The sequence below is a fragment of the Colius striatus genome, chromosome 4, assembly GCF_028858725.1.
Source record: "Colius striatus isolate bColStr4 chromosome 4, bColStr4.1.hap1, whole genome shotgun sequence".
Classification (NCBI taxonomy): Eukaryota; Metazoa; Chordata; class Aves; order Coliiformes; family Coliidae; genus Colius; species Colius striatus.
This window is the reverse complement of record NC_084762.1, coordinates 34,697,066-34,711,527: the sequence shown is the minus strand read 5'-3', so window position 1 is coordinate 34,711,527 and position 14,462 is coordinate 34,697,066. Positions and strand designations below refer to the sequence as shown.

At 40.8% G+C, this 14,462-nt stretch overlaps 1 protein-coding gene across 5 annotated transcripts in view; it reads right to left on the bottom strand.

Annotated features, from left to right (window-relative positions):
* MBP (myelin basic protein) overlaps window positions 1-14,136 on the bottom strand; it is a 118,398-nt gene extending 104,262 nt beyond the window's left edge. For 2 of the 5 annotated variants that reach the window (XM_061995564.1, XM_061995565.1), the window contains exon 1: window positions 14,011-14,136. In XM_061995564.1, the coding sequence (XP_061851548.1) occupies window positions 14,011-14,088 (78 nt within the window). In that variant the 5' untranslated portion in view covers window positions 14,089-14,136. Of the gene's footprint in view, window positions 1-12,885; window positions 12,969-13,344; window positions 13,777-14,010 lie in introns of those variants that run through there. The other 3 variants (XM_061995566.1, XM_061995568.1, XM_061995569.1) reach the window with 3 other exon arrangements.
* Between the last annotated feature and the right edge of the window lie 326 nt (window positions 14,137-14,462).

Below are 14,462 nucleotides of genomic sequence, written 5' to 3'. Positions count from 1 at the left end.
GTATCTGGTAAGGATGTTTAAAAATGTAAGTTAAAGCACTGCAGAATTTGCATGTTTGAAGTTAAGCAAAGTAGAAAGCAATTACCACCATAACTACTTGTTTTTTGGGTTTTTTTAACATAGCTGCATGTAAATATTTCATCAGTTTGGATACATCAAAGATCACTTATATTCATTCTTAAATTCAATTAGTAATGCACATAAATTTCTCTTGTCTTGCCAACTATATCATACGAATTGCCAGTCATAAAGCACTTAAAATTACACTACACATTGGCTGTCTGTTATAATGGAGAAGGTTTACAGATCATACCACAAATGCTCTCTGAAATGCCACAAGGCGAAAAGATATAGCCTGATAATAACAGAATCAGGCACACGGTGATGCCAGGCCCAGTGAGGCTGGGACACGCACAGGTTGATAAAAGAATGATATCACAACATGGCAGAAACAAGAACATCTCATAATTTTGGTACATATTACTAGTTTGCTCATTTCAAAGCATAACATTCCTGCAGTACCAGTATCTTGCTCATCATGTGTTTACCCTTTGCACTGCATCCTGTCTGTATCCAAACACAATCCAGAACACGCAGTTTTTCACAAGGGAGGTAGTTTTTTATACTCCTCTCCCCCAACCTGCCTGACATTCTAGTATAAACAAGGTATTGCAAGCAGGAGGAAAGCTTCTCTCTTGGCCAGAAACATGCTGTGTATGTCCCATAGCAATGCTCCTCAGCATTCTGTTCAGTCTGAGCTCACCTCAGCTTCCCCTGAACATAATATTTACTTTCTGTTTCCTGTGAACTGGTTCTGCTTTTGTGACTTACTTAATTCAGGCTCTTTGTTACAAATCTGTTAGGATAGCAATCACAAGAATCTCTCTTATGACGAGATAGTCTCGTTCTTTATGACAGGGATTGAAATAATTTAAGTGTATCTTTTAGTTTCATCTAAAGATAGCTTAATTCCCAGGATCTTGAGTGACACCAGAATGGGCATTCTACTTAAAGTCAGACCATAAGTTCATGTTTCTATAATAATGATTTATATTCTTTTATGAATTTTAGTTACAAACATTAAAATCTGTTCATTAAGTCTAAAATAAATACAAATAAGAGTTATTTCAAGCATTTCAGAATAACAGCAACCTTTAAATAGAGAATACTTAAAATGCTTAAAACAGCCACTGATAGGCAACTTATTTAACTGAAAATACAGGAGGAACTTCTATACAAACAGAATGTAATTATAAGCTTAGAGTCAACATACTTTAAGTCAATGTCTCTCTAAATCAATTTTTTAAAAAATCATCACAAGATGATTCAATACCATAAAAATACATATGCAGAAAAATCTTTTTCTCTACTGATTATCTGTTCAAACTTAGGATGACAACAAACACAAAATCTTGTTGTGTTCATTTGATCCTACTTATTTGGCTGGTCATTTCTTACATAAACAAGTCCACTGTAGACAACTGTATCACTTTGCATCAGGAAGACATTGCAAAATCAATGCTCATGCTTGCATGTGCCACTAGTATTGTGGTAATGCATGACTGATTACAAAATTATTTAATTGCTGTCTTTCCAAAGCACTGGTTACTTCTCTCAGGTTAAAGTACAGAGCCGGCTGATTGTGAAATACCTTTAATCAAGTGGCCATCTTCAAATGCAATAGTCTGCTAATGTCATATTTACACGTTAATCTTTTATTTGCAGTGATTAATTTACTAAACTGGACTAAAGGAAAGTGAGATTTTACACTTCACAATAAAGTACAAACCCCGATTCATAAACTATAAGAGACAAGTATTTAAAACTATGGAGGTACTATTTACCTTTCGGCATCTGACTTCTTCCCCTACATGCATTTTTCAGTCTGTTTAGAACTCACCAATATGATTTTGGAGTAAGCTTGAGTTAAAATTCTGACAAAGATTTGCCAACTATTACGATTTTTTTTTCCTACAGTACTAAAGTCTCTTACTGTAATTAAACACTGTTGAAGCATTAAAATAATGAGTTAATTACACATGCCATTCAAAACATATTATGAAAGCTGTACTTCTGATTAATTCACTGCTGACAGGCTTGTTACTAGAACATTTCTAAACTGTAAAAGGTTACTCTTAGTTCAGCTACTCGTCTTGGAAAAATGTTTTATTAAACACATTTATAACCTCACTCCCAAGAGGTTTTTCAGATACTAAATAACAATGCAACGAATAAAAGTGAATACCTAAAATATAATGTATAGCTCTAAACAGCATGAAACTAAGGACAACTGTCACCACATGACAAAACTATTGTGATACATGATGAATTACAGAGTAATCATTGTTCACCAGTAACAGAAACTGGGAAAATAAAACATCTGAACTAGTGGGCGTGTGGTGTCAATGACAAGATCTGAGAAATGCTAAATTCCCCAGTAGGTCATTCTGAACTTAGTGCTCAGCACCATACAGTCAAGTTAAATTTATTTGCTTTTTACTATGTGCAAATCGAGCAAGTCTCACTTTCCCTGTGGGTCTTACTGCATTTGACGGCTGACAGTGCTTTCCAAAGACCACCTAAAAAATCGTCAGTAGTAAGGCAGTATTAAAAAGGTGATCAGAAGAACAAAATCCATCACAAGACTGGAAAAGTTTTAAATGCATATTAACAACAGTAACAACAACCAAACACAAAAACAAAAGCTTTAAATAAACATTAGGATGCAAATAAAGATATTTCACATGCTCTCTCACTGATACCTGTATATGCCTTTCTTGTTATTATCAAGCTAGTGGCAAGATTATCAAACTAAACCAATACAAAAGAGAATCCAAGAAAAAGCCCACTGGCTATAAGCAGATCACCAATACAATGACCAAATTATTAAACTTACTGTCACTTTTGCTGCCACGTTCCTTTCTTGCAAATTCCTCAAAGACACAGAAGGAGCAAGAATCACTCTAGCAGCAATATCCTGTTTCTACCAAGCTTGTTCCCTCAGGTCACATGAAGTCTAGACTCATTCATCACCACATTCCCAGGATGCAGATGCTCTGTCCTGTGACCAGCATGCACTCAGTCACCTACAAATGGACAACTGGGCATCCAGAACAGGAAAGTACAAGAGGGATTATGCACAGGTTAAAGTCTGAGGAATCACTAAGAAAGAAAGCATCACTGTCCAAACTATTTGTGTTGTTTGTTAGTCTGCTGACACAGTATGTTCCGACATACTGGATGGCATTTCTGGGCACATGAGGGCAAAGGTGGTGATTTGGAATCACCACCATGGATTGACCAAGGTTAGATCATGTCTGACCAGTATGATTGCCCTCTGCCACTAAGTGACTATATTCACAGATGACAGGAGATCAAATGGTCTCATCTACTGTGATTTTAGTGAGAGTCAACAACGCCTCCCACGGCAACTTTGCACCTAACCTCATCTAAGTTACAGTCTAGTCTAGATGGGGAGTCTATTAGATGATAAAAAACTCTCTGTCATCAGGCTCAAACAGTAGCTGTTAATGGTTCACAATCTGCCCATAATCTGGTTACAAGCACATAGATTAGGGGCATCTTTAACGGTAACCTGGAAGAGTGTACAGAACGCTCAATAAGTCTGCAAGTAACACCAGACTTAGGGATTCATCTGATATGCTGTAGGGTAGAGTTACAATTCAGAATGAATTAGGGCTGACAGAAACATCATAAGAGCATAGTCTGAAGACTAATTGGTGAGCAGCTCCACTGAAAATGATCGGAGGGTCCTGAACTGTAACAATATGTGAGACACAAATCAGCAGCTCTCACTGCTACCAGGAGAGCGAACTGCATCCTGGGCTCTGGTCAGAGAGTCAGTCAACGGACTGAGGGAAGCAACTTTTCTGCTTCATGCAAGATCCATTCTTCTGGTACCTGGACTAATGAGTCTACTTTTCAATCCCCACTGTGAAGTATCAGTCAACTAGATCAAGTTCAGTGAAAGGCCACAAAGACAGCTGAAGCACATGACCTGTGTGTGAGGAGAGGCTGGAGATGTAGGCACTGTTCGGCCTAGAGAAAGCTTTGGAGCATCTAATAGCAAACTTCCAATATCTAAAAGTAAATTACTAAAAGGGTGGAGTCTCGCTTTTTACCAAGGTGCCTGAGGAGAGAACAACAGCAACTGAAACCAGGGAAGTTACAAATATTTATTATGTGTGGTCTGATCTTATGTGACATCACTTCAGGCAGAAGGGCACACTGGAGATCTCTCAAATCTGCTCTAACCTGAATGAGCCTATGAATCCATGTTGGAATTGTGTACTAATGCAGAATGTGTGCACTTAGGCACAATGCATCCAGGAAAACAAGAGAAACTTCAAGTACACTTGAAACACACTGTATAAATGATCTACCTATATGTGGTAAACTGAGTTCCTTCACCATTATCTGATTTGTATGCATTTATGCAGATCAAAAGAACAGTATATGCATGTATTTATTTAGTCATGTGACTGACAAAGGCACCACAGAACACGCTCTTCAAAAGCATCTAGAAAGTTACTTGACTCATCCAGCTAGGAAGGCTGAACAACCTTAACAAAAATGCATTCTAATTTATCTAGTAGCTCTGCAGCTATTGGGTAGAAGTCAGAAAAACCAAAAGCTAATTGCATTCAAGAAGAGACTTCTTATATTCTTATCAGATAGCTGATACAACAGTTCCTAATGGTAGAATATAAACTGCAGTTAAGAATTCTGAATTTGATGCTACTCAGAGTTCTCCCAGATAACTCCATTAAGTCACAAGGTATACTTTTGTTGTTGCTATATGCTATTCGTGGCTTCACTAAGGCCTAGCAGTTGGACAAAATATTACTCATAGAGATGAAATGTACAAACCTTTTATAATAAAAGGCCAGTTAGTAGTAATAAGAAGTGTTTTGAAACCTCTCTCATGCTTTCCAGGGGCACAAAGAATTATTACTTGTGGCTACAATTCTTGCCTTTAGTTGGACCATATTTCTTTCATTAATTAAGGTTGCAGCAATTAGGGGTTAGAATTAAGGGAGGAGAACTCAACAACGAAAACACGAACCAAATAACTACACCACATACAAATGGTTTTTACCACAGGAGAATAATAACAGACTATTTTGTAACCCACTTTACAAATCATCCAAAACTTAAGATGAACTTTTCAACACCAGCAGTCCTGCATTGAGTTGAAAAGCACTTACTAAAATTCCCATTAAAACAAAAACAACATTCACTGTGAGACTATTATGGGTTCTTTCAATTCGATATCTTTCTGAAAAACAAAGTCAAATTATTGTCTACCCTCCAGGTGAGCAGTGCTGAGTCAGACTATGCTTACAAAAACTACGTAGATGCTTAGACTCACCTCACAAACAAGTCAGGGCAAAGTAATAGTACAGATATCAGATCACAAAAAACAAGCCAGGGAGCTTCTGTTTGTAGAAGCTACACACTTTTTTAGTAAGAGGTGCCTCAATATAGTAACAAGTATATGATTTTATTTTAATGACTGCAAGCTCTGCTTATACTATCTTTCCAGATAATATTCCTGCATTACTTTTCATCCACAGAATTATCAAGATCTGACAAAAGAGTTTAACTAGGGACTGATTCTTAGGAACAATAATGGAGAAAGATGAGTGAAAAGCATTATAATACATTACATGACATCATAAAGTAAGGTTTTGTTATTATTCATGAGATGATGTGGCCTTAACTGAAATCACAGAAGCTGGCAAGTCTCTTCTGAGAAGAGGTTACTCAAGGAATTTGTCACAAACACCAGGAACACTTGCTAGGAATGAGTACTATAGGAAGCCAATAAGAGTTCTAAATATATATATTATTAAATATACTAGTCAGAAGAAAATGGCTGTGAGCAAGGGATATGTTGATGACACTCAGGTTTATGCAGATATTTTAAAGCCAGAGGAGAGTAACAGCTGTCACTGGGATCTGCAGAATTGCTGCACTAAACCCACAAAAGTCTAGTCTGTACTTTCATCTCTAACCCAGTCTATATAAAGCCAAAGCAATAAATGAGATTTGGTCAGCTGCAGGGGACAAGGTGAAAGTGATATTATTCACTTGGTGAGGAAGACTATTTGAGGAGACAGCAAAGATCATCTCTACTACTTAATGGAACCAATCAGCATTACCAGTCTGTAGCACCTGTACCTTGTATCAGTTCGCCTATCTGAAGTGTATCAAGGAAAACTAGGAATGTTAATATTAAGTTGAAGGTACGAGTCAACTGTCCTTAGGGCTCTGAGGTTATTGTTACATTGCAAATTATCATTTTACTGTGACAGTTTTACCAGTAAAATACCTTATGTCCAAAGATGAACCCACCTCCTGCTGGCTTCTTATTACCATACCACACTTTGGCAATACCATGCCCAGAAAGGGCTCAGTGGATTCCTAGACAAAACAGAAGCAACAACAATACACTGTCCTCTGAAAGACACTTGGATTTCCAGAATACACAATCGCTTTCTAACATGGAAATGATCATGGACCAATTCATAACAACAACAACAAAATTATCAAGGCACTGACAACTAGGGAACAGCTGTATCTCAGGGCTTTCTGAATCTTTAGAGAACAAATATATCCCCAGAAAGACAAGTTGATGTTGCACTATACAAGTCCATGATCAACCCTCACCCATCATATATAACCTTTACTTTTTGTGGTCCTGCATGTATTCACAAGACTACAATCAACAGAATTGACTCAGAAATGCAGACAGGCACAATCAACGTACCAGTATCTTTGACAATAATGTTCCCTACCCTGTATTCTTGAAAAAACCTCTTTCAGAAAGTCAAGGATTAAAGCAAACATTAAGGCCAGGTACAAGGGTTGTAAACATACATAAACTTATGCAGAACAGCCTCACATGTGTCTGTAGTTACTGATGTCTCACACTGACAAGTCTCTTTTTTCAAGTGTCTGAATTCCAAAGATAGCTACAGCTTGTCCAACTGCATTGTTTTACCTGACTTTTGTGACCTGTAAATAAGTAAGCTAAGAACATTTTCACTTGAGATCCAGATATTTCAGCTTTAACAGAACTCAAATACAGTGTACCAGTTAAACATATAAAAATATGCTACACACCTGAATTAATTTTAACACTATATGGTACTGTGTATTTGCTTCCAGTTTCCTGTCTCTCTCATTGTCAAATCCTAATAGTTAAACACTAGATTCTTAGCTCTCCATTTCACCGATCTGAAACGGCTAGAATTTAAATACTCCCAAATGTTTAAGCTTTCTCAAAAGTTTAAGAAACTAAATATTAAGAACTGCAATTATACACTAAGGAATTTTGTAAGTGTTAGAACAAAATACAAAAAAAATTTTAGAACTATCCTTCCTTCCAATGTGCAAAACAGTAGTTTTCTAGTACAGCTAGTACAGCTGATACATTGACAAAAAAATGCTGATATTTTTAAAAATAATAATATAAAAATTACTATTGTGCCTTTAGTTGCAGTATATTTGAAGAATCTTTCCAGATTCTCTCTCCTTTGAAGGGCCCTGCAAAAGCTTCAGGGTGGGGGGCAAAAAAAAAAAAAAAAAAAAGGCAATACTGATGTAAAGATTTAGAAAATTAACTTGCCTCCTGAGATATGTCAAAGTCACTTCAGGAGAGATGAATAAAAACTGGCTGGAAATTTCCATGTTATTTCTTGTTTTTCTCTCACTTGCCCTTTGCGTGGGCTTTCCTGGGATATGTCCAAGATTTACAGCTATTCCAAGCAACAGAGCTGGGATTTCACAGTTACTGCAACTGTTGCAGGAAGCCACATAGGAACAATCTCACTTCATATTAACCAAAGTTCTCTAATTATTTTTAACTAAGCATTTTAAGAAGCATAAAGCTTTTTTCCAAATATGATAAATGCAGAATATTAAGATTCAGATATAGTTGTCAGTAACAGTTTAAGCATCTACACTTTAGAAATTCTTGAAAAAGTTGAATTCTATGAAAAACTTGAAAAAGTTTTCATAATAAACTCTGAATCCTTTAAAGAAGATTGTAGAAAGTTGGACGTCAATCTGTACAGAAATGTTAAACCCAGGATGACCAACCTGTTACAGAAGGGTCAGTTTCTGTCAATCTCTCAACTAAGAAGATGAGGTGTAGAAAACTGAGATGAGAGTAATTGATACCTCCCAGATACCAAGAACATTTATTTAAAAAAATCCCAATTAAATAAACAAACAAAAGCTAAACTGGGAAAACAGCTGGCCAGCAGGAAAACATGAGTACAACTTGTTCTTCAGAAAAGTGAATCAAGTGCTAATCATTTACATAACTAACATCAAAATTATTTACTACTGGAAAGACCATGTGACACAAGGATCCAACCAGGACTACATTCAATATTTGTATAGTGATTAGACAGTAGAAGAAAGTTCTTCCTGTGCTAACACGTGAAAATAACCAGAGAAATACAGAACAGTGATTTGAATTTGATGATTAAGCACAGAAAATCTAAAACCGAATGTGACATAGCCTTTAAATAAAGTCACCGAATATCTAAGATTAGACATTATCATTGTCTCACTGAGGAAGAGGTGCCAATGGAATTTCTTTCATGCAACCCTTTCCAACCACAGCTAATTCTACAGTGCTTAGCATAACTAAGAACACTTTGTTTAAATTGTCAGGTGGGCAAAACCCCCAGAGAAGTAGCTTTCTATTGTGTCATTTTAATTTATGACCTAATCAGTGTCACCGGACTGCTCCTTTAGGTTGAATGCAGTTCTCACATGTTGTGTCATTGGGGAGAGAACGGTGTGCCCGCAGAATGATTACCACAGCAAGACCCAGAACTACAACTAAAGGCTACAGTAATGTAGCTATAATGTAATTGTCACTGAAGTCAGCCACTGCTTTTGGCAGCTGGATCGGTCTCTCAGAGAACAATTTGTTCATTTTATACCAATTACCTAATTAGGTCCAAATTAAGCAGTTCATTCAGAAGACCAGGTGCCCCAGAAAATGGATATTAACACAAGTGATATGCAAATGAAGTATGGGAGCCCAGTGTTATCTTCCTGAAACTCCAGTTGTGTAAGTTATTCGAGCAGCTGAACTTTAAAACATATATCCTTTTTCTGACTCTTCTTCCATTGGTTGCTAGCTTTTTAAAAAAAAAAAAAAGTAACAATTCAGGCTTCCACAGAAATGACTGTATCCTGATTTTCTTCCTTGGAAGAACCCAACAATTCTGGAAAACTGAAAAAAAAAAAACCCAAAGTGTAATGGCTTTTTCCTTTTCCATCTTCAACAGAGCCTTTTAAAGAAACCTGTTTTACAAAAGATTATCAACTAACTGTATTCAAAACTGCATCTAAAAGTTCCTGACTACAGCTGTTCATCACTGGTGTCCTTTGTTTAAGAGCGAGTCTCACCAGAGAAAACATAGATCACAGCTTCAATAAGACATCTTGCCTGAGAGAAAAATTATCCTGGTAATTAAACACCACAGGACTGGGCACCTCACCAATGATCCAGAAGACTGTGCCCTCCTTTAAGTCATGACAGAGTTTATGTATGCAAGACCAGAGTCTTAGACTGAAGACTTTCCAGCCTTCTCCTCCATTAAACACTGGTTATGCTTGTGGTGCTTTACCCAAAAAAATTATCCACATTAGCCCATATTTTGTATTGACTATCAAAAATTATGGTCTCATGTGAATTAAATCAATTTAGTTCTGGTTACAAAAAAATTGAACCAAACTGCCCAGTTTCTAATACATGAGCACTCATCTATTTTCACAACACTTCAGTTAATGGAAATCAGGTAGCATATAATTTTGAGCACTTTTGCTACTTGTGCTGCAAGTAAGATGTGGATTTCAGTTTAATCTGCCTTATCCCAACAGCTTTTAATCAAAGTATTTCTTTAGTCGTAACAACCACGTAGAAGAGCAGTTAGAGCTCAAACTATAATGATATGTTTTATTTGATGGAATAAATAGCTGAAGTGGCTATTTCAAACACATGGGGAGTTTATATCTGAGTGTAAAAAAAAAAAGAAATCACAAAAAGAATAAACCGGAAATTTGTGCATACTCAGCAGAACTGAGACTCAGTTTTCAAAATTCCATGTTTCTCCAGGCAACACTGAAAGAACAAGATGGGCTGCTCTCTTGCTTGATCCTATCATTATCATTCCACTTAACATCATTTGTAATCCAACATACCACTAACACTCATCCTCTCAAAGTCTGAGAACCGGAAAGAACTGGAAGCATGTCCCATATGCTATCGATTCAGGAGGTGATCGGTGTCAAGTTTTGATTGTTACCATGCCTTGAAAACAGATATAATCCTTCTCTGCATGTGCACACGATATTTTGAGTCAGTGATTTTTGTAATTCTGACAAGCTTTCTTTAAAAAGGATGGAAGGCCTCAGCTGACTACAAATTTAAGTATCACATGGGAGCTGACTTTACAAGAAATAAAGCCAAATGCAAGAACAATTTTGTCCTGAACATTTTCATGAACATACAAAATTAAGCAACTAAAAATATTAAACTGTTTTTAAGCAGTATGCTGCAATTTCTACCATAAAGGGTCTGTGGTGGGCTAATATTTATGGCTACAATAATGACCACAACACCCACTTATTCATAGTAATTATCACCATAGGACAGGGGTTTTGAAAGTCTGTGTATGTTCTTTAGTTGTTCACCATGGCATAAATTCTCATTTTCTGTTCTTAATTTGCTACTCATAAATCCAGTGAAACTGACAAAACATTGCATTTTAATCATGGCTTTCTCCCAATTCAGTGTCAATGAATGTGGACCCATTTAATTATTACACATTATAAGAGCATAACACACTGCCTTCTTTTTTGTCATATATGAAGCTTTATTTTACATGGATTATCTCAGAGCCTAATGCATTAACTTGGAAAGTATACATCTATTAACATAACTTCTATGCACAGACCTTTACAAGCTAGAAATTGCCCTTTGATTGTCTTGTTATTGATCAATACAGTCTGTAAACCACTCCATCTGGTTACCTAGTTCCTCAGATACCTTTTTATTATTTTACTAAAAGTCTATATGGCTTTAAAAACTACTGTATAAGACTAAAGAAAAAAACCAAACTCAATCACACAACAAACTTGTGTCTATCAAGCACAAAGCAAATGCTTCTACCCAAGGGAATCCTTGAACCAAAGCTGCCTGGAGAGTATTCTGGGGAAGCATCACTGCAAGCTTTCCTTATCATAGTCCTCGCTAGGCACCTACTCCTGGCCACCACCAGTAGAAACTTTGGCATATCCCAGTATGGCATTTTTTATGTTTGCATGGGTGCTCTTCAGAATAACTCAATGCATGCAGGCAAAGCAGATGACAGCTGACAAGAGCTTTGACAGACTCATATCAGTTATCACTAACTGTTCTATAGACCATTTAAAGACTTGAGAGAAGTGTTTCCTACTCAACTGGCAACAATATTCAATCATTACCCTAAACCAAGACTGTTCTCTTACTCTGTTATTATTTACCTTAACTGACAGGGAACATTATGTCATCCTTTCAGCCCAGTATTCATGCCTTTATACGCAATCACCCCACAATCTAAAGGTTAACTCATCTGTATCTGTGAACTATGAGTAGTCATGGTCACAAATTTATACTGATTCATCTCCACATTTTAAAAATGATCAGTAGATATTACAGAAATAAAACAGTGATATACATGTTGTCACTCCTGACCACCTGAGACTGAATTCCAGTCTTATTGTAAAGGTGGAAAATGCTTTCTCCACAAAAAAACAAACCAAAACAAAAAACCTTTATTCTCACAACATTACTTCAAATGTAGCACCTGATGTGTTGAAGGGAAAAAAATGTAATGCTCATGGGAAATACTACCATGATTGACCTACTTAAAACTACAAAAATACATGTCTATGTTCTTCCCAAGACAGAAGTACCCACGAGCACAAGAAGAAAGTAAGGTTGCAGCCTTCGCTACCGCCGCAGCCACGCACACACAGTGTTATCTTGAAGGCTGCCAAACCCTCCGCAGGAACCGCGCAGTCCGAGGACAGCCCCTGTCACGCACCAAAGGTACGGCTGCTTGAGCCGAGGCGGTGAGGGCGGAGGCGGCGGCGGGCCCCACGGCAGAGAGGCGCGGGCATGGGCAGGAGCCGCGGCTGGAAGCGGCACGGAGCTACCCCGCAGCCTGGTCCCTACTACCCGGCCCGCCTCACAAAGCTTTCCTCACAGAACTTCACGGAAAGCCCTAGCAAGTGCCAGTGCGTGGCGGGGCGGGGGCGGCCGGTGGCATGCGGCGGGGGCAGCACCTGCCCCGCTCCTCGCCTCTGTGACAGCGCCTGTCGCGTGGCTTTGCCCCATGAGAGAAATAAAATAAGAAAGAAATAAAAATCAACCAACCAACCAAAAAAAAAAAAAAAAAAAAAAAAAAAAAGAATCAACAAAAAGAGAAGTTGGCTGCTTCTGTTTAAAACTCCGGGCATTGGCCACGATGTGAAACCGGAAGCCCACAGCACCGAGTTCGGGCTTCTCGCTGGCGGCCGGGGCACGACAGGCTGTGCTCCCCCGCTCCCGCTCCCCGCCCGGTTATGTAACGCGCCAGCAGAGGCTCCGCCGCGGCCGCCGTCTCCCCCAGCCGCCCGCCTAAGGGCGGGCACCGCGTCCCTCACCCGCCCGCGGCGGCGGCGAGGAAACAGCTCCGCGGCGCCCCGCTAGGCAGCTGCCCCCGCGGCGGGCGGCTCTGCCCTGCCCTGCCCTGCCCTCCCGCCGATCAGTGGCGGGCCGCCCCGAGCAGTGCTCACACAGTCCGGACGTACCTGTCCTAGAGGCGGAATCAAAGGGAGGAGGGAGCCCCGGGGCCACCTACCGCTGCCCGTCCCTGCCGGCGCCACCTGCTCCAGGTGTCCCACAGCGCCGCCCGCCCTACGCCGAGCCCCCTGCGGCCGCCCCGCCGAGGAGGAAGGACGCGGGCACAGGCGGCGAAGAGGAAGAGAAGCAAGCCGAATGGCTACCCCCCCCGCCCCCCGGGTGCACGGCTCACTCTACCGCCTCCTTCCCCGGAGCACAACAACAACAACAACAAACACGGCGGAGCTTGGCGTGCGGGGTGAACGTGGCCCTGGAGCCGGTGGCGGGGAGGGGGCCCCGCCAGGCCCCCAAGCTTGCCCCGCTCCATTTCCCACATGGTTCGCCTCTGCGAAGCCGCTCGGAGAGAAGAAAAAAAAGCACAAACCCAGCCCCAGATAATTTTTAAAAAGGAGTAAATCACAGCGCACCCGGCGTGTCCTCCTGGGCTGCGGCGCTCCGGCGGCTGCATGCAGCGGGGGCAGCTGAGGTGCGAGAGGGCAGCACCCACCGGGAGAGGCGGCGGCGGCGAGGCACGGATGGATTGGTGGGGGGGAAGCAAAAACGCGCTTCTTCCGCCCGCCGGCGAGGAAGGAGCTTCCACCCGCTCGGTGCCGGCGCTTTCGATGTGTTGCTTTTCTTTTTCCTATCCCCGAGCCTCCCCTAGAAGCCCGGCGGGTGCCGTCGCGGCGCTGGCCCCGGTACCTGGGCGGAAGGTGCGGCCCGGCAGCCGCTCCCCGCCGCCCGCCCCTCGGCCGCCGCGCCGCCTGTAACCAGGAAGGAGCAGCGGGCGAGGGCAGTCACTGTGCCGTGCACCAGGCCGGCGGCGCGGGCGGGATAGGGACCTCGGGGAGCGAAGGAGGAACGGGAGCCCGTTGCTCTGCGCGAGGCGGGCACTAAGGGCTGGATTTGGCACCGGCTTCGGCGAGTCAAGCGGTGACAACCTGTCTGCCGGGGCCGCCAGCCTTCCCGCTGCCCTCTCGGGCCTGACAGCTGTGAGCCGGTAGCTCTTCACCATAACTTAGTGGAACTAGCGGGATTTTAAAAAACTTGATTCCTGGGGAAAAGAAAAAAACAAACCAGCAAACAAAACCCACCTGCAAATTCAGTGTCGACGTTCTGCACCCGCAACAGATACCTGGGTAGCTCAGTTCTTGGCCTGAGTCCCATGGCATAACTCACTGTTTCAATGGGAACCTCACACAATCAGATCCACTTCCAGCAGCCCCGTGACTCAGTGTCACCTCAGCGTGAGGCACGTGCAAATTTCAGCCACCTTCATGGGAAAATGTTTCACAGCATGAGCCGTGAAGATGGGACTATTTAGGTTTTAGAGGGAAGAGAAACTACCTTTTGAATTCCATCTGGCTTTTTTGCCCACTTTGGGCAAATAGTATATGTTTCCACCCTGTATAAAAATGCAAAAATAGGAAGTAAATGTATAGATAGCTTTATATATATATAAATGTATAGATTTTTAAAAAATATTTCACATTATTTGGAATGATCAGTGGTAATTACTGTATTTATCTGTTGCACCTGTCAAGTG